This window comes from Pararge aegeria, chromosome 26, assembly GCF_905163445.1.
Source record: "Pararge aegeria chromosome 26, ilParAegt1.1, whole genome shotgun sequence".
In the NCBI taxonomy this organism is placed as follows: Eukaryota; Metazoa; Arthropoda; class Insecta; order Lepidoptera; family Nymphalidae; genus Pararge; species Pararge aegeria.
In genome coordinates, this window is record NC_053205.1 from 2,562,882 (window position 1) to 2,587,584 (window position 24,703).

Genomic DNA, 24,703 nt, shown 5'->3' on the forward strand with positions numbered 1-24,703 from the left:
AATCACTAATGTACTTTTAAAAATACTTTTACATACTAAGTCAGACTAAGTGGCTATAAGAAACAGTTTACATTTATTCCAATATATTTTCACATTTTTCTTTTTAAATAAATAAATATACTAAGACCCAAAAAATATACTAAGGTCCAAAGTAAGCGTACCTTGTGTTACCCAGACAACTCATTAATATTTTTATGAATAACATACACGTATACTTATAATATACAGATAAATACCCAGAAGGTGAAAAACATTTTCCAGTTGTGGAAATCGAATCCACAGCCTTGGAATCAGAAAGCACTTATACGTACATGGCACTCCAGCAGTGTGGGTTATACGGACGGACTTTTAGATAAAGTTCTATTCGCACAACTTACAAGAATAAGGCCAGTGTGCTTTCTGTTGCTTTCACTAAGCCACTATTCTTAATACTTTTATATTTTCATAATTAAGGAGTGTGCAATTTTTCACAAAGGTGCGTTCTCATGAGTACCAATATCTGGCTTTAACAAGCAAAGAAATATTTCCGTGACTGAATATGGCTTTTCACCAGTGCCACGTGTCGTCTTAATTAGCCACTATTCGTTAAACTTTTAAAATTGCACAACTTGTTAGTATGTGTTTTCATGTGCTTCGCTAGGACACAATTCAGTGAAAATTTTCGATCGCATAACTTACAAGTATAAGGCTTTTCACCGGTGTGCGTTCTCGTGTGTTTCACTAAGTCACTGCTCGAAACACTTTTATGTTTGCAAAACTTGCAACAAAAAGGCTTTTCACCAGTGTGCTTTCGCATGTGTTTCACTAAATCCCTTCTCCAAAAACTTTTATATTTGCATAACTTGCAACTGTGACGCTTTTTACCGATGTGAGTTATCATGTGTTCTGCTAACCGACTTTTACAAGCACTTTGAAATTGGCATAAATCACAAGAATACGGTTTTTCACCAGTGTGCGTTCTCATGTGAATCGCCAAGTAGAATTTAGAAACACCTTTAAATTTGCATAAATGACATGAAAAAGGCTTTTCACCAGTGTGAGTTCTCTTGTGTCTCATTAAGCCACTATTCGTAGCATTTTTATAATTGCAAAACTCACAAGAAAACGACTTTTTACCAGTGTGCGTTGTCATGTGTATCACCAACAGACCTTTAGAAACACTTTTATATTTGCATAAATCACAAGAATACGGTTTTTCACCAGTGTGCGTTCTCATGTGAATCACCAACTGATTTTTATAACTACTTTTATAATTGCATAACTCACAAGAAATCGGCTTTTCGCCAGTATGCGTTCTCATGTGTTTCTTTAAGCCACTATTCGTAGCATTTTTATAATTGCATAACTCACAAGAAAACGGCTTTTCACCAGTGTGGGTTCTCATGTGAATCACCAAATGACTATTAGAAACACTTTTATATTTGCATAAATCACAAGAATACGGCTTTTCACCAGTGTGCATTTTCATGTGTTCCACCAATTGGCTTTTACTAATATTATAACACCTGCATAACTTACAAGAGTACAGCTTTTCCACAGTATGAGTTCTCATGTGCACTTTTAAATAATTCTTGTGTTTAGTTTTAAACTGGCAATCCTTGCAATTGAACATCTTGGTTCCTTTAGTGTTAGTATGCGTTCGAGTCTTTATATGTGTTACTACGGGATTTCTTCTGTTTAACGTATTACAACGATCGGCGCTAGTGAATGTTTCTTTCTTAATATTTAAAGGATTCTCTGTTGAACTATTTAATTCTGATTTAATGCCACTATTGAAATACTTAGTTGTTGATGTATTCGGCCTACTAGGTATGGAGACGATTTCATTCCTACTCGCTAACTGATGCTTTTCAGATGAAGTATCATTATTCTGGTCGATACAAAACTGTGCAGTTTTTCTTTTTTTTGCCTGCGGAACATCTCGCGTCGGGGCATTTTTTGAACGACAAAACTTGTCCTCGCCATTGCCTCGCCTAGCAGACGATTGCGTGCCCGCTTCCATACTATTCTCGGTCGTAGAGGCTGGTGTGGTAGAGACTGAAAAAAAAAAATGTGTTTTATTTTAAAGGAATGAATGAATGGTGAATGAATGAATGAATGATTGAATGAGCAAATGAATGAATGAATTAATGAAGACAGAATGAATGAACGAAAGAATGAATGAATGAATATAAATAAATTTCAATCTCTTTATTTGCAGATTGAGTTACATAGTTGGCAGGTACAATATTATTATAATCCTGCTACAATCGCCATTGATTGGCATGCTAATTTGATTACTTAGAAACAATGTCTCTACAATGCTCATTCATCAATTAAAATTATTATCAAGTGTTTAAATAAAATAATAATAATATACAACAAATCTATTGAAAAGTTCTATATATAAAAGTCAAAGTTCTATAAAATGTCACTTTAAAATATTCTTTAATATCATACTCTTATGGTAACACCACAAGAAGTACATGATGATACAACGGCTAAGACACCGGGAGGAGGGTTTTTTTTTTTTTTTTTTTTTTTTATTAACGATAGGCCAGCGTTTGACGACAATCATGCCCGTTAGAAAGCAATGATGAGGTCTAGGTTGGAGCACGCTTTCCTAGAAAAAGCCTATTCACTCTAGCCTTGAAGGTACTTAAATTATACGTGGCAGGAAACACAGTTACCGGGAGGGCGTTCCACATCGTAGCGGCACTTATCAGAAACGTGGATAAAAAACGTTTCGTGCGTGTTGATGGGATATCAACCACATAAGGATGCCACCGCTCTCGGTTTCTCGCTGTTTAACGTATTACAAATGGTTTAATGGTTTGTATCGTTCGAGTCCATGTAGGACTGAAGTGTATCGATAATGCAGTTGTATTTACATCAAAATACCCTAACAGGATGCTCGGGTTTCGGAGCGAAACGTGCGTAGAGGGTACATTGCCGAAGATCTGTTTGGTGTGGAGCATAAGCGTTGAAGAAATTATAAATTGCAACTAACAGTGCTATATACTAGATTACATAAAATTTATAATTCATTTAAAGGAAATTGCATATAAGTCAACAATAAACTACCATTTGACATCTTGGAGATGTCTCTTAAAAATTTCAAAGTTTGTATTAAACGTAAGCTTATAGAAAAGTCCTATTATAGTATAAAGGACTACGTAAACGATAAAAAGCTTGGGTGTAAATTATTGCTCTAACCGGGTTGCTCTTCTAATAATTTTAAATGTCAATGCGAGATGGTGATAACAAAAAAAAAACACCCGGCTAAGTTTGTTGTGGGCTCTTCTTAGACCAGGACGCGTTTGGAACCCTCATAGCTTTAGTTTTAAGTTTACGAATATGGTTATCGCCATCATCTCACTACCGTGTAATTCTCATATAATGTACGCATCAAAAGTGCTACCTATAGGCAAATGTCGGTAAAACCACTAATAAAAATTATAAATAGTTGGAAAATCCAAAAGTGCAATAATTAAACTACATCTATTTATACAGTGAAAAGTAATAAATAGGTTTATATTCCTCAAAATACTGAAGCCTATAAAAAAAAACCAACTCGATAAGTGAAGTATTTCGCTCGTTACCGTGACCACAAGATGCGGGATCCGCACATACAGACACACGGACGTCCAAGACAGAACTTTTTTAAACATTTTTTAATTACATATTTTAAATAATATAAAGAGATTTAAAAATATCACGAGTGTTAAAAATAGTGTTTTTTCTCGACATTTGTCCATTTATATTCACTTATAAAAGCAATAAAGAATAAACAAGTGACATTTTATAAAATAACTCGGTGTGCGTGAACTGACAGTACTACCCACCTCAACGCATCGGTTAAGAGGCGTGCAAAATTGTATAGATGAGACTTCATACGTACTGGCTGCCTTCTGACTGTCACGAATCGGTATAGCTTGTCTCTTTCTTGCCGATGGATTTGGCCCAAATACATCATACAACTTGACCGCACAAGCTGTTATCCTGTACATGTCGTGTTTGGGTTTTTTGTTGGTATCACATGATTGGTGGAGTCCGCTGATCTTCCGGGTTGTATCAGGTTTTCTGGCGATAGCTGAAACAGAACCATGTTATTTATTATAGTTCTACTTCTATTTAGCGGCGTTAGGAAAATAAAGTGCGTGTACTTATGTGCACGCGTCAAAAGTTATTCTTCTTTGGCGTGACAAGATAAACCCCTTTTCAATAATTGTATATTCCGCATTATTCTACGTTTATAGAGAGAACGACACTAACAATAGAAAAAAGGTGGAAAGTTTTATTACAACGCATTATCTAGTTAAATAAAGTTTATATAAATATCACAAATAAATACATTAAAACAAGAAACATTAAAATATTGACGGATTATATATATTTTTGTGACGGAGTGCGCGCGTATCGTAAAAATATCCTATAATAATTTTTCCATAACGCGCCAAAAGAAGTATAACTTCAAAAACCTGGGAGTGAAATTATACGATGTAACGATAACACGATTTTGAGTTTTGACAGGATGAAGGTAGTTGCGAAACCGAGTGAGAGGGGTATACATCGTCCGCCAGCTCACCTTTTACAATGCGCGCGAAGACTAACACAAAAAACCGACACTATGAAGTTAGCTATGACATTTTAGTTTTTCGAAAACAGGTGTGACAGTGTACACTTTCAATTGTCAAAGTCTGCGGGCTCATTCCTTTGTTTATTGTTTATTGTTATTAGGTACACAAAACAGGTAATAACTAAGTAGTGTATAAGTAATAACAAGTATTATTCTAAGCTACAACTCAAAGTAAGTGTGCAGTGGAACACATCTTGGAATTAAATGAAACAAAACTACTGCCTAAACTACTACCCCTGTGTCAGAAGACACCGCTCTTCCATAACAAGAAATAAACATAAAAACGAGGGTAGGTATACAAACAAAAATATTTGTGTTGATATTAAAAATAATAGACATGTTGCATAGCAGAAGATAAGTTAACTAAAAAATAAAACCTCTTAAATTTCTAAGTTAACAGCGTTTTAAGAAATTAAAATATCACTTGCTTCAACGGTGGAGGAAAACATGGTGAGGGAACCTGCATGCCTGAGAGTTCTCCATACCGTTCTCATAGGTGTGTGGAGTCCACCTATCCGCACTGGGCCCGCGTGGTGAATTACGGGGTTAACCCTTCCTCATTATGGGAGGTGACCCGAGCGCTGTAGTGGGCTGGTGATGGGTCGATATGAAGGGCCTATTTGAATGAAGATATTTTTGACTTTGACTTTGAAAGGACCGACAGTGACATAGGCTACTACGGGGTTAACCCTTCCTCATTATGGGAGGTGACCCGAGCGCTGTAGTGGGCTGGTGATGGGTCGATATGAAGGGCCTATTTGAATGAAGATATTTTTGACTTTGACTTTGAAAGGACCGACAGTGACATAGGCTACTACGGGGTTAACCCTTCCTCATTATGGGAGGTGACCCGAGCGCTGTAGTGGGCTGGTGATGGGTCGATATGAAGGGCCTATTTGAATGAAGATATTTTTGACTTTGACTTTGAAAGGACCGACAGTGACATAGGCTACTTCGCGAAAAAACAAATGTTTCCTACGGGATCTGTAAAAAATCTTAATAAACGAATACGGGGAACCGGGCAAAGGATGGTTAGTTAACTAATAATACAACTTAGGCACTAAATTCACCATACTATGTATTATGTTTTAATTTGACGGCCGATTGGCGCAGTGGGCAGCGCCCTGCTTTCTGAGTCCAAGACCGTGGGTTCGATTCCCACAACTGGAAAACGTTTGTGTGAATGTTTTTCAATGTCTGGGTGTTTATATGTATATTATAACTATTTATGTATATTATTCATAACAATATTCATCAGTTATCTTAGTACCCATAACACAAGCTACGCTTACTTTGGGACTAGATGGCGGTGTGTGTATTGTTGTAGTATATATTATTTATTTATTTATTATGTTTTGATCGGCTTTTTTGTTGTTATAGTATGATTCGCTGTGAACTTACTTGTTTGCTTGGTTTTTACAGCTTGCTGGGTTCTTACAGCTTGCTGGGTTCTTACAGCTTGTTGGGTTGTTACAGCTTGTTGAGTTGTTACGGCTTGTTGGGTTTTTACGGCTTGTTGGGTTGCTACGGCTCGTTGGGTTGTTACGGCTCGTTGGGTTGTTACGGCTCGTTGGGTTGTTACGGCTCGTTGGGTTGTTACGGCTTTTTGGGTTCTTGCGGCTTTTTGGGTCCTTGCGGCTTGTTGGGTTCTTGCGGCTTGTTGGTTTGTTCCGGCGATTCGGATTGTTCGGGCTTCTTGGGTTGCTACCACATTTTGGGTTATGGTTAAAGTTATGACTTGTTGGGTTCTTGTTGGTTGATGATGGGCTGTTACAGATACTTGGATTCCTCCGTCTTGTTGGGTTTTTACGGGTCGTTGGATTGCTCCGTCTTGTTGGGTTCTTACGGCTCGTCGGGTTGTTACCGCATTTTCAGTTGTTATGGCTTGTTGGGTTCTTACGGCTTGTTGGGTTGTTTGGGCTTCTTGGGTTTTTACCGCATTTTGGGTTGTTACGGCTTGTTGGGTGGTTTGGGCTTCTTGGGTTTTTACCGCATTTTGGGTTGTTACGGCTTGTTGGGTTGTTTGGGCTACTTGGGTTTTCACCGCATTTTGGGTTGTTACGGCTTGTTGGTTTGTTACCGCATTTTGGGTTGTTACGGCTTGTTGGTTTGTTACCGCATTTTGGGTTGTTACTGCATGTTGGGTTGTTACGGCTTGATGATTTGTTACCACATTTTGAGTTGTTACGGCATGTTGGGTTGTTACGGCTTGTTGGTTTGTTACCGCATTTTGAGTTGTTACGGTTTGTTGGGCTGTTACAGATACTTGGATTTCTCCGTCTTGTTGGGTTTTTACGGGTCGTTGGATTGCTCCGTCTTGTTGGGTTCTTACGGCTAGTTGGGTTGTTTGGGCTTGTTGGCTTGTTACCGCATTTAGAGTTGTTATGGCTTGTTGGGTTCTTAAGGCTTGTTGGGTTGTTTGGGCTTCTTGGGTTTTTACCGCATTTTGGGTTGTTACGGCTTGTTGGGTTGTAACCGCATTTTGGGTTGTTACGCCTTGTTGGTTTGTTACCGCATTTTGAGTTGTTACGGCATGTTGGGTTGTTACGGCTTGTTGGTTTGTTACCGCATTTTGAATTTTTACGGCTTTTTGGGCTGTTACAGATACTTGGATTTCTCCGTCTTGTTGGGTTTTTACGGGTCGCTGGATCGCTCCGTCTTGTTGGGTTCTTACGGCTTGTCGGGTAGTTTTGGCTTGTTGGTTTGTTACCGCATTTTGGGTTGTTACGGCTTGTTGGTTTGTTACCGCATTTTGAGTTGTTACGGCATGTTGGGTTGTTTCGGCTTGTTGGTTTGTTACCGCATTTTGAGTTGATACGGCTTGTTGGGTTGTTACGGCTTGTTGGTTTGTTACCGCATTTTGAGTGGTTTGGGCTTCTTGGGTTTTTACCTCATTTTGGGTTGTTACGGCTTGCTGGTTTGTTACAGCATTTTGGGTTGTTACGGCTTGTTGGTTTGTTACAGCATTTTGGGTTGTTACGGCTTGTTGGTTTATTACCGCATTTTGAGTTGTTACGGCATGTTGGGTTGTTTCGGCTTGTTGGTTTGTTACCGCATTTTGAGTGGTTTGGGCTTCTTGGGTTTTTACCGCATTTTGGGTTGTTACGGCTTGCTGGTTTGTTACAGCATTTTGGGTTGTTACGGCTTGTTGGTTTGTTACAGCATTTTGGGTTGTTACGGCTTGTTGGTTTGTTACCGCATTTTGAGTTGTTACGGCATGTTGGGTTGTTTCGGCTTGTTGGTTTGTTACCGCATTTTGAGTTGATACGGCTTGTTGGGTTGTTACGGCTTGTTGGTTTGTTACTGCATTTTGGGTAGTTATGGCTTGTCGGGTTCTTAAGGCATGTCGGGTTATTACGGCTTGTCGGGTTCTTACGGCTTGTCGGGTTGTTTGTGCTTCTTGGGGTTTTAACGCATTTTGGGTTGTTACGGCTTGTTGGTTTGTTACCGCATTTTGGGTTGTTACAGATTGTTGGGTTGCCCCGCCACTTTGGGTTGTTTGGGCTTGTTGGGTTGTTATGATGTCGGTTGGGGCGATTTCTGAAACAAACAACATTACTTTTATTTTTTTAGTTCTCAATTCAATGCGGTGTTCGTAATTTTGTTTGTACAGTATGTACGCGAGCTTCCGCGTCCTATGAGGCCATATTTCCATGACCTGCGACCTCATGACTTTAAAAATCAACATCTCTAGAAGATGCTCCGGTTTCGGAGCGAAACGTGCTTAGCCGACGTGCATTGCCGAAGATCTGTTTGGTGTGGAGAATAAGGATTGAAAAAATTACAAATCACACCATACAGATTCTCCCGCTTATCGCGGAGTATAGCAAATTAAGCTTAATTTTCATAATATAGCATGGAATTTCGTCAAAGTTATTCACCTGCTTCTATCCAATATAGATTAGTACTCATTTGTCCCAGTGCTTCACGTTATTTGTTTGTTTTCATCATTGTTTAATGTAAGTGTTGCTATTTTTTTTAATGTATGTAAATCATCTAAATAATCGTATATGTCGGCGCGAAGGTGTTCTACACCTCATTTAGCGGCGTCAAAATAATTAAGATTTATTAATTAACTCTTTTAAACTGTTTCAATCACAAACTAAGCTTTTACTGACAATCATTATGTTGTGAGTTTTACTCACAACATAATCGTCTGAAAGTATTCGTAATAAAAACAGAAAACAACAAGTTGTGGTTTTAATCGTGATGGACGGAAATATTGAAGTTAGTGACGTCAGTATCGCTGACGTCACTCTTTCTAAAAACAACTCGGAGGCTTTTGAGCCGTCATATATATTAAATTCATAATTCATTTATTTCAAGTAGGCCGGCCCAGTCTATAAGCACTTTTGAAACGTCAGTCTTTTTGTAGTGACTCTACCACCGGTTCGAGATTCGGTTGAGAGAGCAGATTCCATCGAGAAGAGCGAACAAGAAACTCAGCAGATTTATCTTTTATTTATGTCGTACTCAAAAAGTTGAATTAACATATAAGTTAACATTTCACGTAAGCATTAAAATTTTCCAAGAAAAAATTAAGAGATTTTTTTAAACCGTGAAACGAATATTTCTGTCGTGACACGTTTACGCGAGAAATATTTTTTCTAAATACGATTTGCAATTTATATAAAGAAAATCTTTATTTTCTGCAAAAATAAGATTTTTTTTTTATATAGGTAGTAAATACTTCCGGACAAAATAGGCCATTTTTTTTTTAATTAGTCATTATACTATTATTTTTTGTTCGTGATATATCTTAAAGAACAACATAGTGCCGTGACCTGATCAGAAGTGGTTATAATGCTTGTTTAAATTGTATTTTTGAAGTAAAAACTTTTTTTAGAGCGGTAAGCATATTTCTATATAATCTCTGGACTCGCGGCACCGTTAAGTGACGCAGCTATTTGAATTTTGGAATACAGAATTTGATTTTACTTTGTCCAATCAATGCAATATTAGCACAACGAGATATGAAATAAATAAATAATAAATGTACTACGGCAATCCACACATCGCCATATAGCCCCAAGGTAAGCGTAGCTTGTGTTATGGGTACTAAGTTGACTGACTGTTTTATGAATAATATACATTCATACTAATTATATACAGATAAACACCCAGAAAAGTTACGAGGTGCGGGCTGTTTCTAATAAAAATAAAATAAAAATAAAATAAAAATAGTTTATTTCGGTAAGAAACAAAGTGGCATCAATATATCGCTGAAGCCTTCTTTTAAGAGTAGTATTACTACCCCTGTGTCAGAAGACTCTGCTCTTCCATTACAATTAAAATAACTAAAATACATTAAAATGAAGGTAGGTAAACAAACAAAACAAGAGATACAATGATATACAAAAGGACAGACATGTTATAAAGAAATTTAAATGATAATAAAAAAATAACAACCTATAATATACAAATTAAGTATGCGTGTTTCTGTGTATGTTTGTGTGTGTGCATGTGTGTGTGTGTATGTTTGTGTGTGTGTGTATGTTTGTGTGTGCGTGATCAAAATTTGTGTAAGACAGAATATGTGAAAATTCACGACTGATAAATTCAATTTTATATACAACGTTCCAATAAAGATTCCACCTCATCATAATTTAGTGATAAAAGGTACTTATTTAAAATTTCTTTGCATTTATGTAATCCTAGTGGGTATATTTTAAGTTTCCTGTTAATCACGTTATACAGATAGTTTGATTGCGACAAGTATTGTTTCCGCGCAAAGGCAGTTTTGGTTTTAAATGAATTAGCTGCACAGTACTGACTGACGGCCGACTGGCGCAGTTGGCAGCGAACCTGCTTTCTGAGTCCAAGGCCGTGGGTTCGATTCCCACAGCTGGAAAATGTTTGTGTGATGAGCATTAAGTGTTTTTCAGTGTCTGGGTGTTTATATGTATTTTCTAAGTATTTATATATATATAATTCATAAAAATATTCATCAGTCATCTTAGTACCCATAACACAAGCGACGCTTACTTTGGGGCTAGATGGCGATGTGTGTATTGTCGTAGTATATTTATTATTATTATTGTTAATATCTATTTCGTTTACTGGTAGTTATAAACGGTAAAGTTTTGTGCCTTCTAAGAACTATGCTTGAAATTTAAAGCTCTCTGACAGTAAGCAACCCAGTGATGGAATAAAGTTGTGAAGTAGAAAACAAATAAGGTTTAAACAGCATTACTTTTAAAAGAGATCTTTGTGCTCTCTCTAGCTCCAGAAATTTAGTAACGTACGTTTTTTAAATATGATTCCTAAGTTAATTTTGGACCTACCAATGCATAAGTTTAAAGAATGTGTTAAAACACATTTATTATATATTGAGGAATTTCGTAATGACAAGGTTGCTTGGAAGCATCCGGCTCCGCTTTCATCTAGAAATACTCCGTTTTCATCTCTCCGCAGTAAACAAATATGAATGCTAAAACATAATATGTAAATTGTAGATGTTTGAAAAGAGCAACTGCTGAGTTGCTTGCCGGCTTCTTCTCGGCGGAATCTTCCATTCCGCCGGCGTGCGGTGGTAGAGACAATACAAACAGACATACTTGACGTTTCAAAAGTGCCTATATTAGGCCTACTTGAAAGTGTTGAAGGTGTAACGAGCACTTCCCCTCACGAGCTCTGTCACACAAAGCCGCGCTGCTACATCTTTATATATATACTAGCGGACCCCAACGCCATCTGTCGGGCTGATTTGTGAATCTAAACCATCCAGGGTGCCAGCCAAACGCATACTAAAAAAATCATTCAAATCGGTCCAGCCGTTTAGGAGGAGTTCAGTGACATACACACGCACACAAGAAATATATATATAAAGATATATTTCTTGTGTGCGTGTGTCACTGACTATATATATATATATATATATAGTCAGTATATATATATATATATATATATATATATTGTATATGCTCAAAAATTGACACAATAATGGTTAAACGATATAACACAATAAAAAGTGACTGGTCACTCACCAGCACTGTATGTACAGCCCGTTGAGAATCCCGGTATCCGACTCTGAATTTCTCGCCTGTAACACATGAGAGCGTATCTAAGGTGTTCTGGGAAGTTATAAATGGCATATATTGGTACAATGGTTAATTAAAGAGTATTGCATTTTTTTTTATTCCACTACACGTTATCCCTTGACAGCTTAATGTTATATAGCTGGCTAAAGAGTGTTGCATTTTATGTTTATTATTCCACTACACGTTAGCCCTTGACAGCTTAATGTTATATAGCAGGCTAAAGAGTATTGCATTTTTTTTATTCCACTACACGTTTGCCCTTGACAGCTTAATGTAACATAGCAGGCTAAAGAGTGTTGCATATTTTTTATTCCACTACACGTTTGCCCTTGACAGCTTAATGTAACATAGCAGGCTAAAGAGTGTTGCATATTTTTTATTCCACTACACGTTTGCCCTTGACAGCTTAATGTAACATAGCAGGCTAAAGAGTGTTGCATATTTTTTATTCCACTACACGTTAGCCCTTGACAGCTTAATGTTATATAGCAGGCTAAAGAGTGTTGCATTTTATGTTTATTATTCCACTACACGTTAGCCCTTGACAGCTTAATGTAATATAGCAGGATAAAGGGTATTGCATTTTATTTTATTTATTCCACTACACGTTAGCCCTTGACAGCTTAATGTTATATAGCAGGCTAAAGAGTGTTGCACATTATGTTTATTATTCCACTACACGTTAGCCCTTGACAGCTTAATGTAATATAGCAGGCTAAAGAGTATTGCATTTTTTTTATTCCACTACACATTTGCCCTTGACAGCTTAATGTAACATAGCAGGCTAAAGAGTGTTGCATTTTTTTTTATTCCACTACACGTTAGCCCTTGACAGCTTAATGTTATATAGCAGGCTAAAGAACATTGCATTTTATTTTTTTTATTCCACTACAAGTTAGCACGTGACAGCTTTATTTAATATGGCAGTAATTAAAGAGTATTTCATTTTATTTTTTTATTCCACTACACGTTAGCCCTTGACAGCTTAATGTTATATAGCAGGCTAAAGAGTATTGCATTTTATTTTACTACAAGTTAGCCCTTGATTGGAATCTCACCTGGCGTTAGTGATGATGCTGATTAAGATGGTAGCGGGCTAACCTGTTAGGGAGTATGGTATTCATACCCCTAATTTCTACGCGACATCGCACCGGAACACTAAATCGCTTAGCGGCACGTCTTGTCGGTAGGGTTGCAATAAGCCACGGCCGAAGCCTCTCACCAGACCAGACCAAAGAAAATTCAGCCCCTGCCGGGAATCAAACCCGGGACCTACTGCTTAAAATTCACAGCGCTCACTGTTGCGCCAGGGAGGTCGTCAGAACGGCTTTTTTTAAATAAATAAATATACTACGACATTACTCTAACGCCATGTAGTCCCAAAGTAAGCGTAGCTTGTGTTATGGGTACTAAGATGACTGATGAATGTTCATGTTCATCACACAAACATTTTCCAGTTGTGGGAATCGAACCCACGGCCTTGGACTTAGAAAGCAGGGTCGTTTGTCGGTAGGGTGGGTAACTAGCCACGGCCGAAGCCTCCTACAAGACAAAAATGTGGCATCTTTATCAGTCTCGTCGTGCAACATCACATGTAGTCAGTTGCACAGTGTAATGTCACCATAGAGAAATAACATTTTCGTATGAAATATATTAATACTCTATTTTTAAAAGTCTTAAAGCAAAAGTTGTTAGTTTTACTGTAAACAACAAAAGGCCGAGAGCTTTTTGCTGCATTTTTTTTAACCCTGTTTGGCGACACCCGGATATAGTATACTGACTTGTACTCCTCGATGATGTCAGGCACGCTGCCGTTTTTGTTTACAAGAAATTCAGCATCATATTCACTGTTCTGGAAAAAATAATATTAATAAGAGACGTTACCGTACTACAAGTATAAGTGGGCGTTATAACACACAACACATAATATAACACAATATATATTTTACAAAATATAACAAAAACAGAGTCAACCGGTGATCCTAGAGCGGGCAGTTACCTTGGCCAACGAATTAGTTTGGCCATCCAAAGGGGCAATGCTGCCAGCATCTTGGGAAATGTACCTCGCTGCGGTGGTTTCAAAGACGTTTAAGATTTTATTTCGTTTGAACTAGTTTATTTCATTTATAAAACAATTATTTTAAAGAATAAATAAATGCTATTGATATCAAAGTACAAATAAATAAAAACAAAACAGAAAAATATAGGAAGTAGAATACAAAAGGCGGCCTTATCTCTGCCAGGCAACCTTTATTTCCTGTTGTTATGTTATAAATACAACAGACTGACTTGACGTTTCAAAAGTGCTTAAACTTAACCTACTTGAAATAAATGATTTTTGTATTTTAAATCTTTTTGAATTATTCCGTTGGAAATTATTTTGGATAACGAAACACTTTGTAACATTTAATTTTTCATAGCTTTATTAATTATTACAGTTTATAACAGTTTCGCGTTCAACTACAATTGTACTCAAGCGCGACGGTGGCTTTTTTCTTTTTTTTTAATACTAGACTCGCGCTTGACAACTATCATGTCTGATGTAAAGCAATGATGCGGTCTAAGTTGGGGCGCGCCTGCCTATAAAATGCCTATTCACTCTTGCCTTCAAGGCATTCAAGTTGTATGAATCAGGAGACACCGATGCCGGAAGTACGTATCAGAAAGGTAGGTGAAAAACGCTTCGTGCGTGTTGCCTGTATGTCCAACATAAGGATGCCACCGTTCACCGCGTCTCGCCGTTCTGTGGTATAATAAATATAAATAAATTTGTATAATTTTTAATATTTGTATAATTTTTAAATCTTATTTATTGCACCACCTACCTCTTTTCTATGTTTTTTCCTTTTACGCCATTGGTTGCCTGGAAGAAATCGCTATGTAGCGATAAGGCCACCAAATTGTACTCTCTTGATTTGTATTTATATCTTTGTAACTACTTTTTGTTTCTTTGGTGTACAATAAAAGTGTATTCATTCATTCATTCATTCATTCATAAATAAGCTACGACAATGTCTAGCGCCATCTAGCCCCAAAGTAAGCGTAGCTTGTGTTATGGGTACTAAGATGATAATATACTGTAGCGTACTTTAGTTCCTTCAGATGGTTGCAGGTAAAGTGAAACTCACGATGGTTGGTAACTGAGTATATTTCATCGTCAAACCTAGCCTAATTTATACAAAATTGTCCTAATACTACAACCAACAGAATTATCTACTTAAAAAAAACTAACCAATCCGAAAACAGCAATTCCTAACCAATATGGAGCTCTGTCTGTCGTCGTGTCTCACTGACACGAAGTGGATGCACCGTTACGTTCGGTGCGAGGCCATAAGTAGAACCCACGCCGCGCGCGCCGCTTTACTACCCCGCGGCCGGCGCGACGTGCAGACGTGTAGTGTGTGTGTGGAAGAAACCAACCGTGAACGTGTCGTGTTTGGATGCAAGCCTACCTTTAAGTATTTATAAGTCGTACTGGAGATTTTCTTCATTTTATATCTGCATACCCTCTATGCACGCGACTGATCTCACCTGATCCATGCTCGAATCGTCATCACTACTGTAGTTGTCACGGCCCATCTCGTGATTTAAACAATCGTGCATTCCCGTGTCTTCTGAACGCACAGAGCTAGAAGCCGCTCGATACTTCCGGGCTTCTAGGGCTGTGTGAAAATCATTATTCAGGTGGTCGTGATCTGCAATAAGTTCACTAAACGTAATAGACATGTCACAATCATCATTTGCCACAGTGTCATAATTCTTCTCATTTTCCACTATGACTACGTCATCATCTTCATTAACCGTTTCCCCTGTAATTATCACTTCGTTTACATCAGGTTCAACAATATGTAAGTCGCAGTGGTCAGGTTTTGGAGTAGTTCGCACAAATTTTTTTACTTGTAGGTGTCTTATACGTGTTATATGCTGTTTTGTAATCTGTAACAAATTTAGCATTGCAAAAGCGTCATCTACTCCAAGATGGTGAATACAAGTTGAGAAAGGTTCAAGAAAGTAAACAACACAAGTGACCAATTGTAATGTACTCACCAATTTATTTTTTTCAGCTAAGGTCATCATCAACGTACGGGCTAGTAAGCACTTGAATCCAAAACTTCTGAAGTTTCCTAATTTCTGAGCACATAGTACGCAGACTGTTTTCTTCAGGTTACGTGCATCATACATCTGAAACAACGGCAACGTTTACAGATTTAACAAAAGCATTTGACAGTGTCCCGCAAGGTAATTAAACACTGTATTTGTAATGAGAGTACTTTTTTCGTTACTCGTTACGAGTACTGCCGGGCAAGAATAGATCAGCAACAGAATAAAGAACATACTGTATTCTCATTCAGCCATTCATACATCTGAAACAACGGCAATGCTTACAGGTTTAACAAAAGAATTTGACAGTGTCACGCAAGGTAATTATACATTGTATTTGTAATGAGAGTACTTTTACGTTACTCGTTACGAGTACTGCCGGGCAAGATAGATCAGCAACAGAATAAAGAACATACTGTATTCTCATTCAGCCATTCATACATCTGAAACAACGGCAATGCTTACAGGTTTAACAAAAGAATTTGACAGTGTCACGCAAGGTAATTATACACTGTATTTGTAATGAGAGTACTTTTTACGTTACTCGTTACGAGGACTGCCGGGCAAGAATGGATCAGCAACAGAATTAATAACATACTGTTATCTCATTCAGCCATTCATACATCTGAAACAACGGCAATGTTTACAGATTTAACAAAAGAATTTGACAGTGTCACGCAAGGTAATTATACATTGTATTTGTAATAAGAGTACTTTTTACGTTACTCGTTACGAGTACTGCCGGGCAAGAATGGATCAGCAACAGAATTAATAACATACTGTTATCTCATTCAGCCATTCATACATCTGAAACAACGGCAATGTTTACAGATTTAACAAAAGAATTTGACAGTGTCACGCAAGGTAATTATACATTGTATTTGTAATAAGAGTACTTTTTACGTTACTCGTTACGAGTACTGCCGGGCAAGAATAGATCAGCAACAGAATAAAGAACATACTGTATTCTCATTCAGCCATTCATACATCGCACACGCACATCGCACTGGTTTACTGTCAATAATTTACTTTTAAATGCAAAAAAAACTAAGTGTGTGGAATTTATTTTACCAAATGTAAAGAAAGTTAATAAAAATATAATAATAAATGGAGAATCACTAAAAATGGAAGATTCCACAGTTTTTCTGGGCATGACCTTGGATTGTAAGCTTCAGTGGGGTACCCATATAGATACACTAGCAGGTAAACTAAGCTCGGCTGCCTACGCCGTCAGGAAAATTAGACAGATTACTGACGTAGAAACAGCAAGACTTGTTTACTTGGCGTACTTTCATAGTGTGATGTCTTACGGGATCTTATTATGGGGCAAAGCTGCTGATATTTAAACTATATTCATATTGCAGAAAAGAGCTGTACGGTCAATATATAAACTTAATTCACGTGAATCCCTCCGTGAAAAATTTAAAGAAATTTAAAGAAATTGGTATACTTACGGTAGCCTCACAATACATTTATAACAATATAGTATTTGTAAGACAACATATTAGTCTTTATAAACAAAAAGTGGATATAAACAGTCAACTTACAAGAAATGGTCATAAATTAGTGACATCTGCATATCGTCTGCGAAAGGTGCAGAAGTCATTTGTGGGATTGAGTATACGCTTTTATAATATGATTCCTAAGGTAATTTTGGACCTACCAATCCATAAGTTTAAAGAATGTGTTAAAACACAATTATTACAGCGAGGTTATTATACAATTGATGAGTTTCTTAATGACAAGGTTGCTTGGAAGCATCCGGCTCCGCTTTCATCTCTCACAAGATAGAAAAATGAATGTTAAAATATAAAATGTAAATTTTTGATGTTGGAAAAGAGCAACTGCTGAGTTTCTTGCCGGCTTCTTCTCGGTAGAATCTGCCTTCCGAACCGGTGGTAGAGTCACTACACACGGACAGACTTGACGTTTCAAAAGTGCTTGTATTAGGCCTACTTGAAATAAATGAATTTTGATTTTTTTTTTTTTTTTTTGAATTTTTTTCTGAAACAACGGCAATGCTTACAGGTTTAACAAAAGCATTTAACAGTGTCACGCAAGGTAGTTTAACACTGTATTTGTAATGAGAGTGCTTTTAACGTTACTCGTTACGAGTACTGCCGGGCAAGAATAGATCAGCAACAGAATAAAGAACATAGTGTCATCATTCAGCCATTATTGTATGCAGTGCATTGTGTCCAAAACCGGTGGAAACGCCCCGCGCACATCTCATTTTGAGACTACAGAATCATTTATTTCTCTTAAAGAATAATTTTACATATTCACTTACAGAGAAATCATATTGATCTTATGTAATTTGATTAGCAATCAATTTAAACTTATTAATGGTATACATATAAATTATTAAAATTCTACCCTCAGAAACTTCGATATCCGTAAGTTGCGAAATGCGAAGTCTTTACCATAGTGTAGTCATAAGCGGTATTACAACATTACAACTGAGATAGTATGCGATTTTTTAGTTTGCGTTTGAAAATTGTAAGCGACTTCGCATTTTTCACTCCCGTGGGTAATTTATTGTACAGTTGTACTCCTTCAAATTTCACATTTCTTCGCCCGAGGCAGGTTCTAAGACGTGGAAGTAAAATATAGTCTCCTCTACGACTGATTCTACTTTGCACTTGGTTTATTTTTGTAAATCATGTTACACCCGCGTTATTATACTAGCTCACAAACTTTTTACCACTTTCCCGTCGCGTAGCGTAGGTACTATGCGCCAGTCAGTCTTTTATCTTTAATAGGGTTGTCATAAGTAAACACTCAGCATGTTTTGAATTCGTTTGTATGGAAAAATAAATATGCTTCTTTGGATTAAATACTGGGTGAATATACTTATGAAATATACTTATGCATCCTTCAACATTATTTCGTAATTCGGTACAGTTTCGGATCATAAACTACTTACAGGAAATCCCGTTAACTGGATATAAGCTTCTTCCAAATTGTGTTTACTTATAAGTAACAGCTTTACGTCGGTATCTAGGCATATCATGCAAACCTGTAAACATACTGTGAGTAACTATTACATTGCTTTTGATTGTATGGAGATTACAGTAACGGGCATGCGTAGGACGGACAGACCTTTACTCTTCTATTAATTAATCAAGTACTTCGTCAAAAAGATAAATTATAAAACGTGTGTGTACTTATGTACACGCGTTACAAGTTATACTTCTTTGGCGTAACGAGATAAAAATCTTGTCATTTTACAATTTAGCACTATTTTTAGACCTTTCAATCAGTGGCGTGCATAGAGGGTATGCACAGACCATGCAAATGATATAAATTTTAAGGATAGACATTGTAAGAGTTATAAAACGTGTGTGTGCTTATGTACACGCGTTACAAGTTATACTTCTTTGGCGTAACAAGATAAAAATCTTTTCATTTTACAATTTAGCACTATTTTTAGACCTTTCAATCAGTGGCGTGCATAGAGGGTATGCACAGGCCATGCAAATGATATAAATCTTAAGGATAGACATTGTAAGAGTTATAAAACGTGTGTGTACTTATGTACACGCGTTACAAGTAATACTTCTTTGGCGTAACAAGATAAAAATCTTTACATTTTACAATTTGAAATTTTTGTACAATTTAATCAATTTAACAATTGAAAGTGTACACTGTCAAACCTTATAGCTACTGACTTCGGGGTGTCAGTTTTTTGTGGCGGTGTTCGCGCGCAACGTAATAATTAACTCTCATCATTATTACCTAACGCGCCAAACGAAAGCCTACCCTTAAGTATTTATAACTCGTACTGGAGATTTTCTTCATTTTATATCATCTGCATACCCTGTCACTGCTATCAATTTGTTTAGGACCAGCTGCCTGCGTTTTTCGTTCGCCTTCATTACGGTTTTTTACAATTCTTTTGAAAATAGTATGTTTTCATGGGACAAAAATGGGCCTATGCTACCCTCAATCAATTGCGTAATTACAGGGCGTGTAGGGAGTATAGACAAACAAACAAAGACACTGACGCATTTATAATATTAGTAAGGATATAAAAAATGTTAATGTTAATTACGGTTTAAGTTTTTTTAACTTAAACCGCGCTGAAGTAAAGTAAAGGGTTTTTACTTATTCCACATCCACACAAGATATTTATTTTATTTATAAGCTTTTCAAGGGAAACAAACAGTACTATATCACACAAAATTAATGTCGTTATTAACCACAATTGCTTAAGAATTAAGTACCGAGCGAAAATTATACAACAAAATTAAGTAAAAACAAAAACTTTAAAGCTTGTGATATTTATTTTGCCATAATTATCTTCATAAGAGTGCCAATTTTGACGTGGAAAATGTCCGTCTCACAATATTCGCTGTTGAAAATATTGCACGCACGAGATAAAAAGTTATTTATATGCCGAATACCTTGTCTTCCATCTAGCACACGCAAAGGGAGTTTTACGTCTTGCATCAAAACTACGACACCACCTACGACAATCAAAATCGATATCCCTACTAATATTATACATGTAAGTTTTTTTGTTACGCTTTCACGCAAAAACTACTTAACCTATCCTCATGAAACTTTGTACACATATTCTTGGAAGTGTTAGAAGTAATATAGGATACATTTTATTCCGACATTAAGCTCGATTCCTTTGCCTTTCCCTTCCGGAGAGGGGATGAAAGTGTTTGACGGTTTTACACCATAACTCCGACAAATTATAACCGATATAAATAATTATTTTTGTACTATAGAGGTTATAATATGTGTTTAATTTTGCCAAAACATTGTGCAGATCTGATGACTGTAGTTGGAGATAGAGGACAGAACTCCTCAGCTGACAGCAGCAAACCCTCATTTAAGGCTTAGCAATACTGAATACTTGAATGCCACATATAAAAAAATCAAACGCAGACGAAGTCGCGGGCAAAAGCTAGTTACCTGCACTGTCGATGGAATAGCACTGGTATAAATCAGCCTTAGGCCGCCCTCTGTTTCATGCATTTCATCATCTAGAAAGTGCTCTGAGCAGACCATAGCAGATATCGGCACTTGAGTGTCTCGTTTGCCGAGGGCTTTGAGCCAAGCGGCACGGCGTGACACTTCAACGGGGAACCTGCAAATTTACCATGAGCGAAGTGCCTTAGCAAAAAAGAAACCTTACGAAATTAGTTTCATCTAATAGATAAAACGAAACTAGCAGATGCTCTAAACCATGCCCTTGAATTGTAGTGGCAATGGGCCGGCCACATCTCCAGGTGCAAAGATACAAAACAAAAAAAAAAAAGTTCATTTGGGTAAATAAAATTACTTAAAACACTAATGGCTGGAGCCTTCTTTTAAGGGTAGTATTACTACCCCTGTGTCAGAAGACACCGCTCTTCCATAACATTAAAAAATTACATTACAATATATTTAATATGTGTGTGTGTGGGTGTGTGTGTTTTAACCTCTATAATTGTACTTAATATTAAATTATGCGTTTTAATAACGTTTCCACTTCATTATAATTTAATGTTAATAGAAATTTATTTAATATTTCTTTGCATGCATGTGTTAGGAAATAGGGAATTACAGCACTTTATCTATGATAAACCCGATGATTATATTAAATATATCAACAAATCATAGTTTGTATACTCATTGATAATGTATTGAAAATAGAATAATGGACTTTAGTAGACTGTCAAATAAAAGTATAGGATCTATGGCGGGAAACGCGAGTTTGACAAGATAGATTGGCGGGAAAGAAAAGTTAGCACGGATTTAGATTAATGAATTGAGAAAAGGAGATTAAGTAAAGTATTGTGGATAGAACGTTACAAATGGGGAATAGATGATTTATAATGGAAACGATATACTTAACGAAATGTTGTTGTGGCGGAACAAGAGTCGTATATACTGGTGATGGTGTTGAGATAAGTTGTTAAAAGTTGTTGGTACTATGGTTGTACCTGATGTTGCATCAGATAAGTATATATCATCCTTTGGATAATTTAGGTATCATATATGGACCCCTGGCATTATTTTACACAGACAGTTTATGTAGCAGAGGTTGCTTTATACAAATAACTTGTTCTAAAAGTCCTGATGTTATAAGTGATCATAGTAGTTATGTTTGATATGTCTTGTATCAAAGGGCATAGCGTTATAACATATGACAATGCTGTAATTGTGTTTATGTCTTGTTTTAATTTATTGAATAAAAGAGCAACAGTAGAGTTTCTTGCCAGTGGGCTTCTCTGCCAAAACAGCATTCCGAACTGGTAGTAGAGTCATTTGAAGGTAACAAGTAATATGAATTATAGAGAAGCTTAATATACAGTATTAGAGTCAGTCCAGTTGTTTTATTTCACTCCTTGGGAAGTCAGGTTTATAGAGTACAGACCCACAACACTGCTCTAAAGCAGGTTGGTGGGCTTCAAAGATGTCTTTTATAAAATGAATACTTTAATAGGAAGGAAGAATAATAGTCATGAGAATAAATGATTACTGCTAAGTAACTAGGTATTTAGCTTCAATAATACTATTATTAATGAAAGATCTAAGTGTTTATTGAAGTGAATATCTGAATACCATGGTCTTCCATTCTTTATATTTTTTTAGCACATGCATGCAATTTTTGCGGATATATTTTAAGATAGAAAGATAGTAGATGGACTACAATTCCTAACTAACTAACAAAATGGGTAGGACCAAGCTGTAAAAGGAATGTTGGTAGACCTAAGAAAAGATGAGCTGACGATATAATACACAATATTGGATAGAAGCCGACGTTAATTTGCGGATATCCACAATATATTATGAAAATTAAGCTTAATTTGCTATACTCCGTGAACAGCAGGATCATCTGAATGGTGCAATTTATAATTTCTTCAATCCTTATCCTAAGGAGATGTTGACTTAATAATTATTCATTGTAAAGTCAACATCTCCTGAGGATGCTCCGGTTTCAGAGCGAAACGTGCGTAGAGGGTACATTGACGAAGATCTGTTTGGTGTGGAGTATAAGGATTGAAGAAATTATAAATTACACCATACAGATTCTCCTGCTGTTCGCGGATTATAGCAAATTAAGCTTAATTTTCATAACATATAATACACATCGCTGGGACGTAGTGGATGAAAGCTGCCCCCGACAGAAAAGTGTGGAAAGATATGTAGGAGGCTTTCACCCATCCTCTGGAATCCATCTAACATAAAGTCTAACATACTAACACTAACTTAAGAATTGATTGAAATCACAATAACCAATTACTGACACAAGTAGTTTGTAAGGATTCATACTGGTTTTGTAAATTTAGACAACAAATAAACCTTTATTATTATTAACTGTGTACTTATGTACACGCGTTAGAAGTTATACTTCTTTGTCGTAACAAGATAAAAATCTTATTAAATTTTTAATTTTTCGCCTTAGTCTACATTTTTAGAAAAGAAAGGTATTGTTTGAATTATTGAAAGTCAAGAAAGACCTTTTTTAGAAAGACTTTTTTTAAAAAAAATTATTTTTTTTTGGGTTATTGTAAATTTTTACGATGCATAAGTTTAAGGAATGTGTAAAACACATTTATTACAGCGAGGTTATTATACAATTGATGAATTTCTTAATGACAAGGTTGCTTGGAAGCATCCGGCTCTGCTTTCATCTCTCACAAGATAGAAAAATGAATTTTAAAATGTAATATGTAAATTGTTGATACATATGATATTGGAAAAGAGCAACTGCTGAGTTTCTTGCTGGCTTTTTCTCGGTAGAATCTGCCTTCCGAACCGGTGGTAGAGTTGTGGACCGGTGGAGAGACACACAGACAGACTTGACGTTTCAAAAGTGCTTGTATTAGGCCTACTTGAAATAAATGAATTTAGAATTTGAATTTCATGTATATTACAAATAATATTGATACCATCACGTCCCAATGACGGATTAGTGATCATAGTACAGAAGTTGCTATAGAATTCCACTAACAAACTATAATAATTGAATTCACTGACAAGCTGATTGAATTCACACGTCTTTGTTAAACATAATGAAGATGATCCCCCAAGGCACTATACAGTAATTATTAAGAAGCCCTTGGTAATAAATAAATAAATAAATATACTACGACAATACACATATCGCCACCTAGCCCCAAAGTAAGCATAGCTTGTGCCTTAGGTACTAAAATGACTGATAAATATTTTTATGAATGATATACATAAACATATACAAATATACACCCAGACACTGAAAAACATTCATGTACATCACAAAAACATGTTCCAGCTGTGGGAAAAGAGCCCACGGCTATGGGCTCAGGAAGGAGGGTCGCTACTCGACGCCTACTGCGCAAGTAAACTGTCTTATAATCGAATATAAGTAAAACTCTTAAAATATAACAAATTGTTGCCTTAAATTAAGTGCAACATAGTGGTTACTGCCTTCTGTGAGCGACAAATTCTGTGAAGCCTTCTTAAATACTTAATTCATTCTTCTTTCTTCCTTCTTTCGCACTTCAAACAGTATTGTGGAACGGTGAAGAATAAATAATACACGCAGATGAAACAGGGGGTAGGGGTACTACATACAGTTTTTGCACAATAAAACACTATGATACTGTTTAAAGAATCGTGTGCTCACCTAAAAAAGGTAAACTCGGCTTTCCCCTCTGATGTGGACACATTGTCCGTGGTGTTCCTGCAAAAGGGCACACAGCACTGCATCTTCAATGTTTATTTGCAACGCCGCAACACTGCAAGTCTCACTGAGCATCAAAATTTACAACTACGTTACAAGAAACGAGAGCAAACGCAGAGGATTTTATTTTCAATGGCGCCTTTAATTCGAATATCGATTGTTGTTATAATTGTAGGTACTTAGTAAATAAAAATAAAAAACTACTCTGTGGTTAATAAAAACAGCCATAGACTAGATACCATTGTAGTATTTTAAACCAGCCCACAACACTACAAATAG

General features: G+C 36.5%; 1 protein-coding gene across 1 annotated transcript; it reads right to left on the reverse strand.

Moving 5' to 3' along the window:
* Positions 1–244: 244 nt before the first annotated feature.
* On the reverse strand, positions 245–24,550 carry LOC120635001. The gene is made up of 10 exons (XM_039905908.1): positions 24,368–24,550; positions 20,686–20,860; positions 18,686–18,778; positions 15,706–15,840; positions 15,190–15,594; positions 13,440–13,510; positions 11,605–11,660; positions 6,020–8,158; positions 3,881–4,072; positions 245–2,037 (listed from the first exon to the last, which is right to left on the reverse strand). The coding sequence occupies exons 1-10, from the start codon at positions 24,448–24,450 to the stop codon at positions 572–574; spliced, it is 4,815 nt and encodes a 1,604-aa protein (XP_039761842.1). The 5' UTR covers positions 24,451–24,550; the 3' UTR covers positions 245–571.
* Positions 24,551–24,703: the final 153 nt, after the last annotated feature.

Bases quoted from the DNA above. Each gene is read 5' to 3' on its own strand.
- LOC120635001 (XM_039905908.1), bottom strand. From the start codon at position 24,450: ATGCAGTGCTGTGTGCCCTTTTGCAGGAACACCACGGACAATGTGTCC. The intron at 20,861-24,367 runs GTGAGCACACGA...GTAAATTTGCAG, and splicing joins GCCGAGTTTACCTTTTTTAG to GTTCCCCGTTGAAGTGTCAC. The intron at 18,779-20,685 runs GTAACTAGCTTT...GTATGTTTACAG, and splicing joins CTATTCCATCGACAGTGCAG to GTTTGCATGATATGCCTAGA.